At 42.3% G+C, this 20,619-nt stretch overlaps 1 protein-coding gene and 1 long non-coding RNA gene across 6 annotated transcripts in view; one reads left to right on the top strand and one right to left on the bottom strand.

Moving 5' to 3' along the window:
• The window catches only part of LOC125328036, a 75,810-nt gene that overhangs the window by 13,772 nt on the left and 41,419 nt on the right, over positions 1-20,619 (bottom strand). For 2 of the 5 annotated variants that reach the window (XR_007204506.1, XR_007204507.1), the window contains exons 5-6: positions 14,544-14,696; positions 11,377-11,513 (exon numbers count right to left, since the gene is read on the bottom strand). This is a non-coding gene — a long non-coding RNA (uncharacterized LOC125328036). Of the gene's footprint in view, positions 1-7,399; positions 11,514-14,543; positions 14,697-16,053; positions 16,227-17,276; positions 17,357-20,619 lie in introns of those variants that run through there. The other 3 variants (XR_007204505.1, XR_007204504.1, XR_007204503.1) reach the window with 3 other exon arrangements.
• On the top strand, positions 348-2,124 carry DIO3 (iodothyronine deiodinase 3). Its single transcript, XM_048308214.1, has one exon. It carries the CDS (start codon positions 669-671, stop codon positions 1,491-1,493), a length of 825 nt encoding a protein of 274 aa, XP_048164171.1. The 5' UTR covers positions 348-668; the 3' UTR covers positions 1,494-2,124.

The raw sequence follows: 20,619 nt of genomic DNA, 5'->3' as shown, positions 1-20,619 counted from the left end.
GCGCCCACCGCCCGTCCCGCCGCCGCCGCCGGATGATGCGGCCACGGGTTCGAGACCCGGGTGCTCCCGCGGCACCGGGGCGTGCGGTGGGGCGGAGGCTGTGCCCAGGGGGCGACCGGGCTGCCGGGGCGGGGAGGGGAAGAAGGCGCGGGAAAGGACGCGGCGAGGGCGGCCCGTCCCTGTCACCTGCAGGCGCTGCCGGGACGGCCCCGGCGCCGGCTCCCGCCCCGGCCCCGCGCCCGTACAACCTGTGGGGACCCGGGCCGGGGGCGGGCTGTGCCTGTTGCATTGTCCTTGGCGGGGCTGTCTCTGAGCGCCCGCCGCTATCTGAGGCCGGGGACCCCGGCAGTGCCCTGTGTCGGACTCTCTGCCCTGCCTGATAGCGGCTGCACACTGCTCCGTTGCACGTCCCTCGCGGCTCCCGCCGGGGCTCTCTCCCCTTTTGTCTGTGTATTTTTAGGTCATTAGAGTGGAGGGGTAGGTAATCCCCAGGCTCAAGTTCCAGAGGGGCGGGTTCTGGCCGGAGGTGGAGTCACTTTTCATTTAAATCCCTGACTATAAAATGGGCTTAAAGAGAAGCGGGATCTCAGCTGTGCTGCACAGACCCCGGCACGCAGGGTGCGTGGGGGCCCCCCGGCAGCCAGCGCCCTGCAGCACAAGCCGCTGCGATGCTCCACTCCCTCGGCGTTCACACCTTGCAGCTGCTCACCCAGGCGGCCGCCTGCATCCTCCTCTTTCCCCGCTTCCTTCTCACTGCCGTGATGCTCTGGCTCCTGGATTTTCTGTGCATTAGGAAGAAGATGCTGACAATGCCCACGGCGGAGGAGGTGGCCAGCGCCAACGAGGGGCCGCCCCCCGACGACCCCCCGGTCTGCGTGTCCGACTCCAACCGTATGTTCACGCTGGAGTCGCTGAAAGCCGTGTGGCACGGGCAGAAACTGGACTTCTTCAAGTCGGCGCACGTGGGTTCCTTGGCCCCTAACCCCGAGGTGATCCAGCTGGACGGGCAGAAGAGGCTCCGCATCCTGGACTTCGCCCGCGGCAAGAGACCCCTCATCCTCAACTTCGGCAGCTGCACCTGACCCCCGTTCATGGCCCGCCTGAGGTCCTTCCAGCGCCTAGCCGCGCACTTCGTGGACATTGCCGACTTCCTGCTGGTGTACATCGAAGAAGCACACCCGTCCGACGGCTGGGTCAGCTCGGACGCAGCCTACAACATCCCCAAGCACCAGTGCCTCCAGGACAGGCTGCGGGCAGCTCAGCTGATGAGGGAAGGGGCGCCCGATTGCCCCTTGGCCGTGGACACCATGGACAATGCTTCCAGCGCCGCCTACGGTGCCTACTTCGAGAGGCTCTACATCATCCAGGAGGAGAAGGTGATGTACCAGGGAGGCAGAGGACCAGAGGGCTACAAGATCTCGGAGCTGAGGACCTGGCTAGACCAGTACAAAACCCGGCTCCAGAGCCCCAGCACGGTGGTCATCCAAGTGTAAAAAGGACCTGGCAAGAAGCGCAGGGGTGGAGAGGCGAGGGAGGGCGGGAGGAGAGGTGGGGAGGGAGAAGGCACTGCGTCGCGGGTGGCAGGAGCTGTCTTCCCGCGGGGACACTCGAAGGAGGCTGCTGTGCGAGCTTTCGAGCAAGACGTGCCATAGTCCTTTCTTTATTCAAATCATGTTGATTTGCCAGCCACGGTCTGTCAATACTGTATTTCCATGTGCGTTTTGTAAATAACAACTCTCTTTCTTTCTTTTTTTTTGTTTGTTTGGTGGTTTTGGGGGGGGGGGGTTTTGAGAAGGGTTTACTATTTTTTAAGGAGGCTCTCTTCCTACAGGATCTGTTCCCAGCTGCGTGTGTGCGCGGGTGTGTGTCTGAAAAGTTGTGTACAAGTGCTCCGTGCTGCCTAGCAAGTGCTAACTGGGATTTCTAGTATTTCTTTGTGATGACCGATTTTGAAATGGGTTTCTCTAATGCCAGGAAATCGCGTCTGATGTTGTCAAATACTAGAACTGCCAATAGCCAGAGCTGGACGGAATGTCCTATTTATGTGGGGGGGTTTTGTAAGACGTTCGTTCACCTTCCTTTTTTTTATGAATTTTTTTAAATAATAAAGGTTGAGTAACTACACGTCTAAGCTTGACTGCCTTTCTCTATCTTCAGACCGCTACGTTCACTTTCCCTTTTGCCTACCTCGCAACACCCCCACCGCAACACGCAGCCGAGGAAGGGCAGGCGGAGCGGCAGGCGGGAGAGGATGCGCTGCCGGGGGCTCGGGGGCGGTGAGCTCTGGCTCGGCGGCGGCAGGAGCGCGCCACCGCCCGCGACCCGGAGGAAAGGGAGAGTACTGGGTGTCCCCAGGGGGAAATCCAAACCTCCTGGGGGAGGAGACCGGTCAGGAAGACCGCGTGCTCCCTCAGTGACCCCGGCGAGGTGGCCCCGGACTGAGCCCTAAGTTCTGGAGGGTGAAGGTGCAGGGCAGACCAGCGCCGTGCAGGCAAGTGAGTCCCGACCAAAAACACAGGCTGGGGAAAGCCGTCCTGGGCGGGAGAGCCCTCTCGGGCACGCAGGTGGTGCCGGACCGGAGCCCGGACGGGGGCAGCGCGAACCGCACCTGCGGCGAAGCGGGGCTGAGGGGCTCGGGCAGGACGGCAGCGCCCAGCCCGGCCGTGCGAGGCTCAGCCCCATCCCCGGGGGCCGGCAGCTGCGCTTCAAAGGGTGCAGGGTTCTGGACCTTGCTCCCTTGGAGCCAGACAGGTGAGAAAGGGCGTGGAGAGCATCCCGCAACCTACGCAGGAGCCGTGCAAAGCCGCCCAGAAACAGCGGGTTTTTAAGGACCAACCGTGACCCCTCTGAACGCCTCCACGTCCTTGACAGCAGCAGGACGAGGCGCCCCAGCTGTTAAACCCCTAAGTTTTGGAGAGGGGTGCACGGCCCGGAGGCAGGGCAAGCCGCGGACGTCGCTCTCCGCAGCTGGGCAGCGAGCCGCGCCCGCTGTGCTAAACTAAACCTGCGGGAAGCTGTTTGCAAGGGCGTTGTAGCCCCTGTCTTGACAATGTTCCTCCGGACCCGCAGTGTTCCTATCTCTCAACATTCACGGTTTAGACCAGCACGCGTAACCACACCCGCCACTCCTCGCAACAAAAGCAGCACCGAGTGGTCCCTCACAGAGAAATCAGATGCTCCGACCCCGCTCATCGGTCCCCTTCGCCCCCGCAGCCCCCCTGGAAATCGGGCCGCTCTGCTGAGGTGTTAAAAGATCCAGCTCAGGTGCCCGTTTCGGGCTTCCCGACCCTCCTGGCCATTGTGCCTGCTCTGACGGGCTCGAAACCTATTCAGCCCTTCTTCACCTTCCCGCTGCCCCCAAGAGCTCACTCCCCGGCACTGGGCTCAGGGCTGCACCGGTTCCGCCCGGCTCAGGCGTCTACGGTTGATGCTGGGGCGGCGGGGCGAGAGCCCACCCCGAGGTGGGCTTGCTTCCCCTGGCTGGGCTCTGGACGCCGAGCACAGAGCCCTCTGCGAAGTCCCGGAGCGGAGGGGAGCCTCGGCGACAGCGCCAGCAGGACAGGCTGCGGCAGGGCATCACCCCGCTTCCCCCGGCACGAGCAGCGCCCGCCCAGGCATGGCAAAGGTGTGGGTGCCTGAGCCTGTCCCCGTCAGTGCCTCCCTCCTGGTGCATGGGTACACCAGCCTCGGCTCCCTCCCGCCACCCTACGAGGGACGAATGAGCGCTCCTCCCTGGTACCAGACTCCCGAGCCCCAACAAAGCGCGCCCTGCCCCGCTGCGGGACAGCAGAGTCCCCCGCTCCGCCCTGCTGCCCGCGGCTCCCAGCGCGGTCCCGGCCCTGGCCCTGCCCCGCAGCGCCTTTCCCAGCCCCACGCACGTTGTGCCGTGAAAACCAAAGGCAGAGGACCAGCGAGTCTCCTCTCTCGGCTATAGGGGTAGCCGCTGTGTACGCGATTACTCTTTTTCTATGGTTGTTGTTTTTTTGGTTTGGTTTTTTTTGTTCTTTTTGGGTTTTTGTACAGCTTAGTTTTCCTTACTTTACAATAAAGCCATTCTTTGTTTTCTAACCTTGTTATCTCTTTCCTTTATAAGCTTTTGGCAAGCTTTAGTTGTAATCTGAAGTTACGGGCAAGACCCGGGCACATCCCCACCCCGGCCTGGCCCCCAGGACATTTTCCAGTCATACAGACAGAAATAGTCACTGTGGGCTTTAATAATAACAGAAACAGCCTCATCTTTGCTCTCTACTACTAGCAGATCTTGGTCAAAGGCTATATGAGGTCAGGATTTTTTTTTTCCCTAAATAAGTCAGCTTTCTAAAGCTACATTCCTCCTTTAAACCGAACACAGAGCTCTTATTTATCACTTTCTCTTTAATCAGCAACAGAAGAAAAAATTGCTATGAATTCCTGGAATCCCTGAAAGAGATCACACTTTTCCTTTGCACAAATCAAAGTTATCTGCTCCTATTATATCCTCCACTTAAAATGAATCATAAGCCTCCTTCCCACTGAGCTTTCTCGGGGATACTTGTTTAGCACAGATGAGAACAATACGCTGTACATCTAAAGAGCCCAGGGCAGCAGAAGCCTCTCCGACTGATACAAAGGATTGAGAAACGTCCTATCTTTAAAACGCATTTTTAGTGCCTTTCCACCTCCCTGGTGCACGACAAACAGAAGTCAGAGAGCGCAGAGAGATTTATCAGAGAGAGATCTGAGTGGCGATTACATGTTCTGTCAATAATTAATTGAATTATGTCCTCATCATAATTACATACAGTCCTCTAGCCAGGAGGAGAAAAGAAAGAAGGAAGTTGTGGTGTGGTCAGAGGGGGATCTCAGGACATGGTTCCAGTCATTAAAAATGTGATGTAACATTGCAATCTGGTGTATTCTGAGGCACAAATGGGGAAACACAAATGAAACTAACTACCAAAATATTATTTGCTTTACAGCAGGGAGACAGAAAAAGCACTTGCGTTCGTTAGTTGTTTTCATTACTACTTTCTGCTGGGGATTTAAAGGTATTTTGCCATGCAAAGACCAGAGGTCTTGCTCATTTGAACTATGAGCTATATGTTGTAGGTTTTCTATTGTTCACCATGTACTATCTGACTACATTGGATGTTTCTGATATTTGAAATAAAAATTTTAATTGGTCCAGAAATTAAAATTAGTCCAGCAAAGCATCCTATATTCAATAAAAATGTAGAAATTACACATTAAAATAATCTTGCAAGCAAATTCTTATTCTGATACTAATTTTTCTGTACTTCTTCCAGTCATAAGAGAGATCATTATATCATTATTAATTTATTATTTACTAAGAGCTGTTCGAGTACTCTTTTGGTACACAAATGCAAGAAAACAAAGAGCTCGATTCAGTTCTCACACAAGTTTTGCACTGGTGTGACTTCAATGACACGGGTGTAGTCACTTCAGAACCACCTGGGTGTAATTATGATCAAAATCTGGGCTATTGCACTTCCTTTGCTTTTCTAATGGTTCAAAACCTCTATTTTTCTACAGCACACTGCGGAAGACAGACAGCTGTTTACATACAGCGCTCAAAAATCATTCTCAAGTTCCTCCTCACCACCAGTGCCAGTGTCCTATGTCCTGCCACAATTTAGGCGTGTCAGCACATTTCCTCATCTTTCTGCATCCTCCCTACAGCATGAGAGTTGTAAACCCCATCGATATGTGTTTCCCTCTACTTGTTAAGGCACATCCTCTTGGCGTCTTGAGTTTTAGGTCAGGTAGCTTTTCATCCTAATTGCTTTTAAGATCCAGCTGCCAAAAGGGAATTTGACACCTGCTTCCCTCTTTGCAAATTTCTCTTTTCAGACAAATGTTTGATGATGCCTCTTGAAAAGGGGTTCATTTATGACCTCAACTTAATTGACAAACTTACGTATTTCTCATCTTCTTGGCCTTCCATCTACTTCTTCAGAGATTTTGGAAATGGTTTACAGTGGTAAATGCACTAACACTCAACGGCCAAAAACATCTTAACTAGAATTGCAAACAGTATTCAGTACCTCCTGGGTGAAAATGCAATGCAGGACAAGGTTAAAATCCTTCACCTAATATGTTTCGCATGAGAATCCTTCTCAGGGCTTATGCCCTCAAAAGTAAGGCTCCCTCAGTCTGGTCTATGCAGTTCCTGTGCCAATCAAACTTAAAAGATCAGGCCTGTATGTTGTTTCATCTCTCTTTTTCAAGTTAATGGTTTCATCCTGACTTTGCTCATGGAAGCACTTGCTTCCATTTCCTTTCAAGCAATAAATATCCTCCATCTTAAAAGGACCTTTATGACATGGCCATATGGGGCAAGGTAGCTAAACCCCCTACAGATCATCCTCCAGTGCCCAGAATTACCCCGACATGGAGGTGATCCCTGAAAGTCTGATAAAGCCGTCCAAGAGCTGCATTTCTTACTGGAGTCTTCAAGAATGAACTGGAACATGGTCCCGAGCAGAATAGCGTTCCATTATCCCTTATAAAGTAATGGGCATTATGAAAAATTATTAACAGATTTAGATTTTACTGATACTCCTAGCAATGAGGGGTTTCAGTAGGTGACGGTAATGACGGTAAGAATCATGGTAAAACTTTCATTCTTTTATGGCCATCTTCTCTCTCTCATCATCTTAGGTTTATGAACAACTAGTGCTTGAGCAGTCTGCATGTGACCAGATTTTCACATTCCATTCCAAGGCAGCCCAGGCTGGATTTTTAGGGTCATATTTCTATTTTTCTTCTGTCTTGCTTTTCTTGCCTGAAGAGTCAGTCAGGATATACATTCAGAATCACAGCATATTCTGTGCTGGAAGGGACCCACAAGGATTGTTGAGTTCAATGCATGTGAATGGCCTATATGGGGATGAAACACACAACCCTGGCATTACTAGTACCATGCTCTAACCAACTGAGCTAATCCCAGTCCATCCCTCGCAGTGGACAAAATTCAGTATATTCATTTAATCACTAGAGGTTATCAGGCATAATTCCTCAAATTATGTACCACATTACAGAAATTAAATGAGGTGTCACTGCACAGAACCTCACTTCAAGTATCACAAATTCAAAAAATTTTGCATCTAAACATCTTCCAGAGCTTTCTCTAAGTTCATATAACTTTGTAGGCATAATTATGCCAAAGGTATCTTTAGTGCCAAAGACCTGATAGCGAGAATAATTTCTAAGAAAAAAAAAAAAATTTCATAACATCTGGATAAAATTTAAAATATATGTTTATTAAAAATACATTTTATTAAGTTAAAAATAAAAATTTATGTATATGTTATGACTTACAATAACTCTTGTAATGGAAGTGATTCTTAAAAAAACTATGACACTGAGCTGAAGAAATTCTGAAAGTTGCACAATTCCATGCAAGAAAAAATACTGTTTATTTGATCACTTTCCAGTTGTGATGAAGGACAATCAGGAAAGAATAGGGCGCAAGGCTGCTGTCAATGAGATTTGCAGCACGTGGACACAGAGAACATACTGTGCCACTAACACAGACACATACAATTGCAGAGATCAAAATTAGCCCAGAGTGGTTTTGGAACATTGGAAAGGGAGAGGCAGGGACTTGTGCATTTTATGGAATGAAATAGTTATTCCAAGAAGTCATAAATATACAAAAAAAATTTTTAAATGACTAAGTTAATTTCTATTTCTTCCCACTCAGAAGTGAAACACGTCCATTGTGTGTGTGTTGGTGAATAAGGAACAGTTCTGGGGAAATTGAAGAGATTAAATGAAACTCGGTTGTCTAGTTCCCTCTATTTCATTTAATCTTTTTTTTCCTTTTAACTGTATATTGCCTTCTCTAGAGCACATGCCACTGGAATGATTATGTTGGGCTCTAATTTTTTTGATGGTCATGCACATCTGTCTCTGACAGTGTTTAGCTGACAGAAGTATCTGTTACAAAATAAACTACCATGACATCAAAAGGAGTCAACTGTTCTATCTACCTGATTAGAGCAAAGGTATGGTAAGCATATGCAACAGAAGAATTTGGAACTGTTCCCCAGAACTGACTGGCAAGACCTCTCCTATTCCCATGAGATGTCTTCAGTTGATTCCTTCAGCCATTATACATTCCGGAAGTTATCTACTGGGAGGGACAGAATGGAAGAAAAAAGAGCAGATTGAGGAAGAAATGTCATGGACCTTGCATTTTGTATTTTTTTTACTGACTGAGTAAAACTCTTCTACTGCATTGTCATGAACACAAAGACAGGTCTGGAGGAACTCCATAGTGATTTACCAGTAGAACTGAAACAAACTGATATGTACCATAGAAATACATCTGTTTTCTAAGGCTGGATAGGAAGCTACCCAGAGAGATGTATATTAGCACTTCCTGCAGACACTGCTTGAAGCTGGAAATATCTCCTTTTTCTTTTACCACATATTCTGTGCCAATATTAAATCACTTTGGAACCTTCTGTTTTGTTAATAAATCTAATCCCAAGAAAAGAGACTTGACAAAAAGGAAAATCAGACTTTATTCTATCTTTTCAGTTATTGAACACTGTCTCACAGCTCATTCCTAGATCTGTCAAGCCCCTCTTGCTCAATGAAGTAAGACAGTGGTTCAAGGGCCAGATGGTGGGAAAGAAGCCACTGAGGTCTCTGAGAGACTGCAGCACTGTATTACAAATGTGTGAGATAAGGGCCAAACTGTGGGACAATGAGAAGAGGGAGAGGATTATCTATTCCCATGCACAGCAGTGACAGACATGCACAGATAAATATTGTCTCTGAAACCTGGTGCTATTTTTGCTACCAGGTGAGCAATCAGGGCATTCATTGCAATTCCCATGTCATTTGTTTTTAGACGATGGATGTGTCATCATTGCAAAATGGAATTTGGGCTTTTTCAGAAAAGAAATCAACACTTAAGTCATACTTTTGAGTAAGTCAAAAGACACCCAAGGGTATGATTGCCTTGTATGCTGTTCTTTTTTAATAAGGCCAAGGAAAAGCATCACTGGATGGGATCATAATCATCTGCTGCTTTAATGCAGGCAATCGAAGAAGTCTCCTTACTGATGGCTGTAAATTCATCATTATGGATACCACTCAGAGTCATTTGGCATGACATTTTTTATGCATAGAACGGAAAAGTGCAGTATTAGCTCCCGAGTGATTGGATGAGTTGTACATCCATTAATGCACATAACAGAAAATGTTTCCCAGCTCCAACTTATCTCCTACACAAACTGAGAAGATGCAGATTGACTTGCTGCTGTTTACTCAAATTTTTGGTGCATTTTTTCATTATGTCCAAAGTCCTGTTTATCTGAGAACCTGCTATCATCATGCATTGTAGATTGTACTGCTGACTCTGAGATCATAATAGCCTGGCTGTGGTCACATATTATGAAATTTACTGGATGACAGGCAATATGAGAGAAAATTAGTTGCATTAATCCCATAATGAATAAATATTTCTCAATTCGCTGCTTTGGGAAATAAGGAAGTGGTAGATTGTAAGCCCAGGAAAACTGGACAAATTTTTAATCAAATTTTTAATCTACACAATTGCCATTTCAACCTGGTTAAAATCCATGTGTCATCCATCTGAAAACTGCAAAATTAGTCCACTAAGAATTCATTATACCATAAAAACACTAAAAGTAAAACAAAAAAACCCTGTGCTCATTTTCATAATAGACCACCTTTTTCATTTAAGACGTTTCATTTCTAAATGTAACTAGATTAAATTTTCTAGGAAAAAAAAATTAAGACTTCATTTTCCATTTTGGCCAACTCAAAAATATACATTTTCCTGTTATTCAAATGAAACAAAACACACATTATTCAAATTCCCTCTTCTGCAGTGTTTCTTCCTGTTCATGAATTGCTCAGGAACTGGTTATGATCAGTTAATTTATCCACACACTTCATCGATCAAATTACATGAAGAAATTTCACCCAAGAATGTATCAACTATTTGTTCACATAGGATATTTATTCAGCTGTGATATAGAACCATCACTTACATAAACGGTGTCATATTTGCTCCCCTGCTGATTATATGGCTTTCTTTTTTCAGAGAGGAAATACCAAATATCAAGTAATTGCATTTCTTAGATGCAAATTATCAGACAAATAATCATTAAATGTTTACAAGATATACAAAGTTTCTATCCAGACAGCAGAATTATCCATCTTTAAGCCATTGACACATTTCAGAACTCTGAACCAACATCTTTTATTTAATAGTATGCACAAACTAGAGTTTATAGGAAAGACCTAGATAATAAGAATGCACCTAAAAATAATAATTAAAAAGTCTAGATTTTAGCATTTCGGCTTCCAGTATAAGCAATAGGGAGAATTCAATCCTACCTCAGCTGTCAGATAGTGAGGACACTTACTTAAAGGAGGACTTTTTGGTACAAGCCCAGGCCATGTCCATGGATCTGAACCTGGAAATTCCATAACCTGGACAGTGTCATAGCCTGTGAAATACACAAACCATTTTCTTGGAACTTTAAGAGAAGAGGTACTGATCAGCACTTGTGGGGAATGGTTGGACTGTTCATTTTCCTAGCAAAGCTACTTACTGAGGATATAAAACAGCTGTGTTACAGTATCAAGCAAAATATCAGGTACATGCCGTAACAGTGAGGCTACTATTTAATTCCAGATGACAAACATTCTTCTTTATTTTATTCTGACCAGAAAGGTTATTCTGACTTGAGAAAGCTTCCCAACATTTAGCCAATACATTCCCTCACAAAAACACTGAATTTACCAGAAATTCACACACACTCCAAACAAAACCCCAAAAATCCCAAAGAAAACCCCAAAAGAATAAAGGAAAATAAAAAGAAGGAAAGAAGAAAAGTTTTATCCAAAACTTTTAGGTCAGCTCTAGGATGGACTTTTGGACTCTCTTGTAATTGCTTTCATTGTCTGATTGGTCAACATTACTTATCTTCCCCTGCTGTGCATATGACAAACTGTCGTGTAGGCAGGCGTGCTGGCCAATAAAACCTCAAAAAGCAGTGAAACATTCCCATCAGTGCAAGCAACAGTTCTCAGTATAAGTAATTGTCTTGTCATATGTCCCCAGGCCCATTCTTTTCCCTTTCTTTCTCTCTCACTTGAATTTCATTAGAGATGTTCTTTCTCCATCAACATAGCCTCATGTTACTTCTCTGCAGCTCTGCTGCCCTCCATTCTAAAATCTGGCATTACAGTGGAACTTCCAAGAATTCCATTCTCTGAAGCATTATGAGTCACACTGTAGTCCTCAGCAATATTTTTAAAACACCAATGTTTTTTTAATCACTCTTGAGACCCACAGAAGAAAGTAAGGATATTATCTTGCTAACTTACAGTCGTGGTTGTTTTTTCTATTGCCACCCACACTCTCTCATCTTTCTCCAGATACTCTGCTCCAGTCTCTCAATAGTGCAGGCATATGGTATTCAAGCATGCCAGAGTCTGACTTCAAGTTTTAGTCATTTTTCTTCCTGTAAAAAGGATGGAGGGACATTAAGCCTATGACCATTTGAGAGCTTTCTTTATGTGAGACTTTTATTAGGGTTTATATTTTTAAAAAAATTATATGCTATACTGTAAAACTAACAAAGAAATATCAGGTCTAAGCCATAATTCATCTTATCTGAATACCAGCAGTGCCATGTGTCTGGTATGTCAGAGGCAGCACAGAAATCACTGGTACAACAGTGAACATAGGAAGGGGACAACTTATGCCTGCTTTTGGCAGTGACTTCAAAAAAAGCATTTTAACACAGGAGATGGTTATCTTCAGGAGTTTTAGTTGTAAATACTATCCCTGATAAGAAAAACATGAATCTTTATTCTACTGTTGAAGAACTTTCTATTTTAATTAGAAAAAGGAATCCAAGTTACTAAGCTATAGTAAAGTTATCAGTTCATTTTCATTGTATGTTTCAATGTTTGCTCCTCTTTTTTGAGCACAAGGGATGAGGCAGCTTGTATTACAAAAGAGTTATTTGCAGATTGCGACTGAAGTTCCACAAATTGCTGTTATCTGCTGTGCAGATGCTCATGTGACACACTGAATAAATATACCTTAAGGTAAGCACATAACACTGGACAATAGGCATTCAATAAAGAAGATCCCTAAAGACAAAGATTATCTGAGTTCTGTAGAGATCAGCTTTTGCACGAAGCACTTGAGGATGACTGGCTGCCCTCATGATAGTTTTTAGACAAAGCTGCCAGGAAATAAGAGGATGAAGAGACCTAGATTCTAAATTACCAGCTGATCATGTGAAGAAAGTACATACTTGGGTCTCAAAAGTTACTCAAAAATGGTCAGTGAGTTTGCCTGTGCAAGAGATGGTTGAGAGAACTGTGAAAATAAACACATCATTGAGAAATGGAGGTAGGATGAGTGAGATTTACTTAAGAAAAGGCGAGAAGAGTGTTAAACGAAATAGAAAAGAATCCAATCCATATTAAATAGTAGCATTAATGCAGTCAGCCAGGAAGCTACAAGTGATGAAGACTCCTCAAGAATCAAAGTTAGATGAAGGATTTTATACACACTTGTTCATGTATTTTCTTGTCTACATAAAATAAAACACAATCATACTGAAACTGCTCATTTTACAGCCAGCTCATATAGGGCTTTTCTCTCTCACTGCCTCTTACCAGCAAGTGTGGAAAAGCAATAAACTTGCTTTTCATTTTGGTAGGATTTTGCTTCTACTCTGCGTGTCTTTAAGAAATCTTCACCATTTTTTTTTGTTTGTTTGATTGTATCAATACTAAACTTTTGGAGTATGTTTTAACTCCTGGGCTGCATCCAAAGCAGTGTGGGCAGCAGGTCAAGGGAGGTGGTTCTGCCCCTCTACCCTGCCCACATGAGATCCCACCTGGAGTTCTGCATCCAGCTCTGGAGTCCTCTACACAAGAAATACATGGACCTGTTAAGAGTGAGTGAAGAAGAGGGCCATGAAAAGGATCAGAGGGCTGGAGCACCTCTCCTACAGAGACAGGCTGAGAGAGTTGGGGTTGTTCAGCCTGAAGAAGAGAAGACTCCAGGAAGAATTCATTGTGGCCTTCCAGTACCTAAAGAGGGCTTATTAAAAAGAGGGAGTGCAACTTTTTACACAGACAGGTAGCGACAGGACAAGGGGGAATGGTTTTAAACTAAAAGAGGAGAGATTAGATATAAGGAAGATATTCTTTACCCAGAGGGTAGTGAGACACAGGAACAGGCTGCCCAGAGAAGTTGTGGATGCCTCATTCCTGAAGTGTTCAAGACCAGACTGGATGGTGCTTGGAGCAATGCGGTTTAGTGGAAAGTGGCAGGGAGATTGGATCTTGATGATCTTTAAGGTCCCTTCTAACCCAAAACATTCTATGATTCTAAGATGCTGTAACTACCAGGCCAAGACATTTAAAAATTGCTTTACTCACTGTGGGTGTTTTTAAGATAAAAAAAGAAAACTTTCTAGAAAATAGGTGAAAATATTAACACAATTATTAGCCTAATGTTAAACTTTTAAATCTGTATTTAGTCGCCCTAGTGTCAGTAAAGTTGTTAATTCTCAGTGATGGATATCCACAAATCTCAATGAATGGGTAGGAGGTACAACTCAGCTAAACATCACACTATCTGAAAAACTCATTATCATTTTAAATTCGGGAGCCTATTTAAATACAAGCATCCAGTTTTGAACATTTGTCATAAGAGTGAAGCAGTGATGGGTTCAAATATTTGGTAACTGCTGATGTCATTGATGAGCTGCAGAGATTTCAATTTTTCACAGACGTTGTTACCAATAGAACACATCCTTAAGCCCCTTCTGTTTCCTTATTTTTATTACTTCTAAGAAGTAATAGATCTGAACCCCCCTTCAGTGTGATTTTGGGCCTTGGGCAGAACAGGATGCAACAGACACACGAACAACCTTTGGTCTGGGCAGCGGATGTCAGGCTTAGCAAGGAGAACGTCATCAGTCCAAGAACAATAGCTAAAGCTTCCAGGTCACTCTGAATCATTCTCCTGAGTGGCCCTTCCTACTACCTCTTACTGGCTTTTCAGGAATAATTAGAAACAGGCAGCAGTTACACCATTTCTGTAAGTTTAAAGCTACGCTTTCAACAGCAGAAAAGCTCAAGAGCACAGGCAATTTCCATCTGAATTTACTGATGCTTTACTCAGTGCTCCACAGGCAGAAAACCCAAGTGACACAACAGGGAAATCTAGCACATACAAGATATGAAGGCCTGAAAATGAAGATTGTTGTGAAATTTAGAAACATGATACTGATGTGAATGTGCATGTCTCTAAAACAGTCTCTTCTATTACAGATCTCAGATGTGTATATGCCAGACATAGCTGAGTGAGAGCCAAAGCCTAGATTAATTTGCTTTTTAAAAAAGTTGCCTACACATGTATCTGAAAATCAAAACACAGAAAAGAATATCAGAGATCTCATAAAGAAAATAATATTTAATTAGTTACAGGTTAGTAACTAATTAGTACAAATTCAGGACCTTACCTTAAACAATTCTTCATTTTGTTTTGTTTTCCTTGCATAAAATACAATTCTGGAATCTGGTTTTCATTATAAGCATTCTTTAATGAACTCTCTGGTGCTAATGATTTAGTCAGAAAAAATAAGTGGTATTTTGTTCACTTTTACCTTCTTTTTCTATGAAAAAAAAAAGAAGAAGCAATGTAATACTTGGAGGAATCAAGGAATAAGTATCCAAATATCTTAGAAGACAAAGACTGCAATTTTAACAAATCTACCCTAGTATGTATGGCAATATGATGGGAGTTACAGCTGTGACAGAGATTTTAAATGGGAAAGAATCAATGCAGATTTGCAGATGGAGGTCATGTCTCAAAAATGTGTTAGGCTTGTCCAAAGGAGCACATGGATAAGATGATCTGGTAACTGCAGTGTGGTAATTCTATACTTGGATACCCTGGTGCATATGTCATGGATTTCCATGGAGCTTTGGGAAAATTCACAGGCCTTTAAAAGAAAGAAGCTACCACGGCACAAAAGCAATGGTCCTCTTGAGCATTATTAGATTTTTTTCAAGTTAGGAAGGAAAAGAAGGAATGAGCAGCCAATTGTCAGAAGGGAAGAAGTTGCTCGCAAGGTGTTAACAGGTCTCTGATGGAATCTCTGCTGTTCAGCCTGCTCCTGAGCAACCTCAAACACAAATACAAACTTTATATCTTCTGCTGATGATCCGAAATTTCCCAGGAGAGTCAAAACTAAAGCTGTGTGAGGCAGAGTATAGAAGTACCTCACAGTCCCAAATGACTTGATGGTAAAGTGACAGATGAAATTAAATGCCATTCCTAAGTAGGAAAAGACAAGGTGTGTACATATTTTTGTACATAATTCCTGCCTGATATAACTCTGAACAACAAAGTCCACAGAGATCTTAGTTACTTAATTAAACCAACTATTCATTTATATCCATGATTCAGGGTATTCCTGACAGTGCCTTTGAATTTCATTGATGTCTTTTAGACTACCAGAGTATTTTTTATAATTCCATTTGGAGAGAAATCTTTGTCTTTAAGTGTTTCAGAAATACAAACTAATTATCCTTATAAACACTCTTACAGAATGAAAACTGAGGTATTTCAGTTAAATTATTTACACAAAATGCTAAAAATATGTCAGACAATTCTCTACCAGAAAACTGCCATTTTCAATGAACCCCTTCTTAAAAGAAATTAAATTAACTTTATGCATTTCTTGGGAAAGTGGAAAAAACTTTTAAAATGTAGATATATTTCAATCAGACATATCTGGAAAATAAAGGTTCAAATTTTCACATTATAAAAAATTGCAGATGTTTAAATTGAATGTCTTTAATTTAACCAAACACTACAATTCAAACTACCCAAAGTAGATTTAAATTGTATCTCTCTTTTTTCCCCAGGAGATATTCAAGAAATTGTCTTTCTTGTTCCCACTTAAGATGACTTTATTTTTCAAATTATAAATTTTTTTTGACAAAGAAACAAGGTCATTCACTTACCAAATCAGGGTCTGTCTGTCCATTACATGCCATGAGTTGAGTAACTTCTGTGTAGAAACAATACCTGTCTAGTACTACCTCTTCACAGATTATCTTTTCTGGGTAGAGTATGTCCCTGTTGATTAATGTTCCCTGAACCATCTTTCAAGAGGTTTGTGCGCTTGTAGGGGATACTAAAACAAAGCAGAAGTGTCCTGCTGCAGACAAAGCTAGGCTGAAACTAAAACTTTTACTGAAAGATGAGGAAAAATACAGGAAAAAAAAAAAAAACACCTAATTTTAATAGAGGAATTTATATTAATTTTAAAGTTTTTGGTAGTAAAGCACTGAACCATGGTCTGAAAAAATTGGCTTCGTCTGCTCAGTCAATCTGTAATTCTACATACAGCCCAACTAAAGCTCTAGGCATATGAATAGTTTGTATTAACTACCTGTTTTGAGATTTCTTCAGTTGCTGGTCTTTACTCTTGCAGGCTCTCTGTTATGTATGAAATTAAAGCATCGTAAAATAACTCCATGCACTAAAAAATGCCCAGAGATGACTGTATAACCTGGAGTAAAGAAGGTTCCTAGTGTAAATAAATACCTGAAGGTGTACAGGTTTTTAGTGGTGCCCAATGAACAGGATAAGAGGCAATGGGCATCAGCTGAAACCTGGGAGTTTTCATCTAAACATCAAGAAACCTTTTTTCCTATGAGGATGACTGGGTGATGGCACAGGTTTCCCAGGGGAGTTGTGGAGTCTCCACGCATGAACATAATCAAAAGTCATTTGGACATGAACCTGGGCAACTGTCTCCACTGTGGCCCTGCTGGAGAAAGGGGGTGGGACCAGATGACCTCCAGAGGTTCCTTCCAACCCCAACCATTCTGGGATCTGTGATTCTGTGATTCTGTGAAATATCACTCAAACTGACAAAACATTAAAGAGGAAAAATAGAAGAATAAGAGAACAATTTAAAAAATAATCTTTAACAAGAAAATTAAGGAAAATATGCCTGAGCAACTAGAGAAGCAGAATCTTTTTGGTACATTTATTTATAACAAGTACTTAATAAAACAGCTAGGAAAAAAATACAGACTGGAAGGAGGACATATGCATCCACAGATCATAGAAGAATTATCTAGATAATATTTGAACCGCTGACAATTAAATTGGTATACCAAGAGGAGCAGGTACTGAGAAATGAAAGAAATTCCAAAGAGAGAAATAGGGTTAATACCTTTCAAAAGGAAGTCCAAGGAATTCCAGTACTTGCTTTCCAGTATCTCTTCTCCTTCCAGAAAAGCAATTGGATACATGCTATTAAGAAAAAAAATGTATGGACCCAAAGAGAGACCAAGAGCAGACTAGAACCATAAGCAAAGTAGAAAACTAATAGGATCAAAAGATCACAGGATAATTCAGGTTGGAAGGCACCTACGATGTTCATCCAGTCCAGCCTCCAGCTGAAAGCAGGGTCAGCTGTGAGATCTGACCAACTTCTTTGTATGCAGCTTGGTCTTGAAAATCTTCAAGGACTGCACAGCTTCTCTGAGCAATCTGTTCTGATTGCTGAGATTCTGATCTGTTCTTGACTGACCAAACTGTAAAAAAGTTTTTCCTTAAATCCAGCCTGGCCTTGTATTGTTTCAACTTCTGCCTATTATCTGTAATCATCCCATCAGGCAGCACTGGCTCCATCCTCCAAGGTCCCCCAAAACCCATATCTTCTCCATGTTGAACAAGCCTCAGCTTCTCCTCCTGAGGCAAACCCTTCAATCCCTGATTATCTTGGTGGCCCTCCACTTAACTCGCTCCAGTTTTAAATTTAAATGACAAATCCTGGGCAAGATGTATAGAACACTCATTTCAGAGATAACCATAATGCATAATTTAGTAATTCTAAAATATTCTTTTTAGAACAGTTTGGAATTTTCCATCTAAGAGAACTGATAATATATAAAAGACGCTGTTTGAAAAAACTCCCAATTCAGGAATGAAGATAAAGTTTCCCTTAACTTTTATTGAGATCAAAGTCTCACTTATACAATTATATTTAAGAATCTAGTTGCATGTCTTAACAGGGATAGACTTGAGCACATGTTAAAGTACTTTCCTGAATCTGGGCAAGAGTTGTTATATGTAGAATATAACCTGTAGCTGGACTTCATATCTGATTACAGTGCCTTTCAAAACTTTACCCACAAATGATTCACATTTTCCCAAACCATTACAAAGCCTTATGAACTGCAAAGTAATTAAAAGACCAAAGCAAAAGGTAATGGAAGAACATATATCAAGTTTGGAAAGAGGTGGTACCAAATGCAACAGAATTCACTCAGTATTACTTAAGATTTCCATTAGCTATCCATGGTGACAGATAAACAGCAATTATATTTGTAAATTATGTTGTACCATTACAAATGTTACGGAAAAGAGTGAAATACATTGCAAAGGAGTCTGAAAATATCAGACTGTGGAAGCCAACACTGCTTGCCCTGCTGATACAAAATTCCTATTAAAACAATAAGGTGTGCAGAATTTGGCTTCTGGAAATAGGAAATAAAGGAACAAATCCAAAGCTCACTAAAGTCAATAGGAGACATTCTTCTGACCTCAATGGGCTTTGGATATGACCCAAAATGAGATTCATTCCGGAAAAACGCAAGTTGAAAGAAATCATCATTCAAAAACTATCTGGGGGAGAGATGTTTGGAAAACCTGGAAATCAAAGAATACCTAGGAGACTTTGTGTAATATATGATACGTGACAAGAGCTTATGAACACTGTTACAAGACTGTACCTTTTCTAAAACCTTATTAGTCTAGAAAGGAAGACAGAATAGAAGAGATAAGAAAACCCATTCCATCCAGTTAGAGAGTAGAACTAGCAGGGATATCACATCACAACCTGCAGGCAGGTTGTTTTGTATGGAATTTAAAATGTGCCAAGCATCAAATAAAAGCACATCACCAAAGGTAGTTGTCCCATTTGAGACACCGCTATTTTCTCAGCTGTTTTTCCAGATACAAGTCTGCTAGTATCTACAAAGATCAAATGCACACATAGTTTGCATATAGGAATCCATGGTCAGACTTCAGTATGACACAACTGTCACATCTGTGATGTGGTCATCTTCCCATTTTAGTGATGAAGGTCAACAGAGCCTTTCAAGATTCCATATTTCCCATTATACACAAACGTCCTGTGCTAACCCAAGGATGCCCTCCTTTGGTGGAAGGACACCCACTTTCATTCTCCTGTACACCTTGCTGCTGTCAGATGGAGAAAATGTTTCAAGGATATACATACACCTCAGTGAAACGAAGGTCTGACCTGATTGTCAAGATCAAATAGATTCAACATGCACGCTATAAATTCTCAGGATTCCTATTCTCAACAATTATTTCCTACAATTTCATTGCTGAGAAGTGGATAAGGACATCTGTAAGCACATGCTAGATAGCAGAAGATGAAAAAGGTAGCTTCCCCGCAACTGGCCTGAAAAGAAAGCACCTATTCTGTCTCCACTTATTCAGTGCAAGAATCTAAGAATGGTTTGTATAAAGAATAGATTTGTCGTATTGAAAGACTCTGGCAGGCTGACTAATGCACCTACTGAAGTTCAGAATGGCTTGATCCTTTCTGCTCTGTTACTACTGTTGCTGCTGAGGAGAGGAAAATTTTATTTCTCACCAAAAAACACAGACAAATCCTCCAAGCCCAAACTGCAACACAAACCATGTGTGGCTCAACAAATAATATTCATGAGGTACTGCAATTTATTGCTTCATTGGCCATATTGGTTCTATATCATTTTTCTTGTAAGACATAGATAAGAAAAGGGTGAAGACAAGCAGAAATCTTTGAATAAATATATTGGAATAAATAATTATAATATTATTGCGATAATGATGACAAAGCTCCAGTTTATTCTAGAATGTCTTTAGGTTCATACACTGTAGATTATATGCTATTTAGTACCATCATTTCTGGTTTAAAATCTTTCTATTCTTAGATTTTCAAACAAGAATCATTATTTTTTTTGGAATTGTATAGCTGACCCTTCAGAGAAAATGTTGGAAAACATTTTATTTTGAAATATTCATCCTTAATGCTTCATATATTCTTGGACCACTTCACATCTAAAGCTTATTGGCTTTTGCTAGAAAATCATGCCTCAACATGACTGCAATTCTTTCAGTGGGCTCAATCTTGTAGAATCCTGAGCACTAATTTCCATCAGTTCTCAGGTTTTCTCTGAATCTAATCTTTTGTGACATCATAAAAAGTTTGATGGAATGAAATCACAAAGAAAGTATTAATTCAATTCTCACAGGCAGGAAGAAAAAGGGGCACATGGATTTTAAAACATGAAGATTGTAAAGAAAGTTCTACAATTAAGATGGGAAAAGAGAAATTGTGGATAACATGATACACAAGAGAACCCTTCTGAGTAAACTGCTTTGCAAAATCTTTTTATAAAGCTTCGGTAGGTTTTTTAGAAAGTAGAACCCTATGCTCTTACTCTAAATCCTCCCTGATTTTATAACATTGATACTGGAAAAATCAAATCTCTTGT

Source organism: Corvus hawaiiensis, chromosome 6 (genome assembly GCF_020740725.1).
Source record: "Corvus hawaiiensis isolate bCorHaw1 chromosome 6, bCorHaw1.pri.cur, whole genome shotgun sequence".
Lineage (NCBI taxonomy): Eukaryota > Metazoa > Chordata > Aves > Passeriformes > Corvidae > Corvus > Corvus hawaiiensis.
This window is presented reverse-complemented; position numbering and strand designations above follow the sequence as displayed.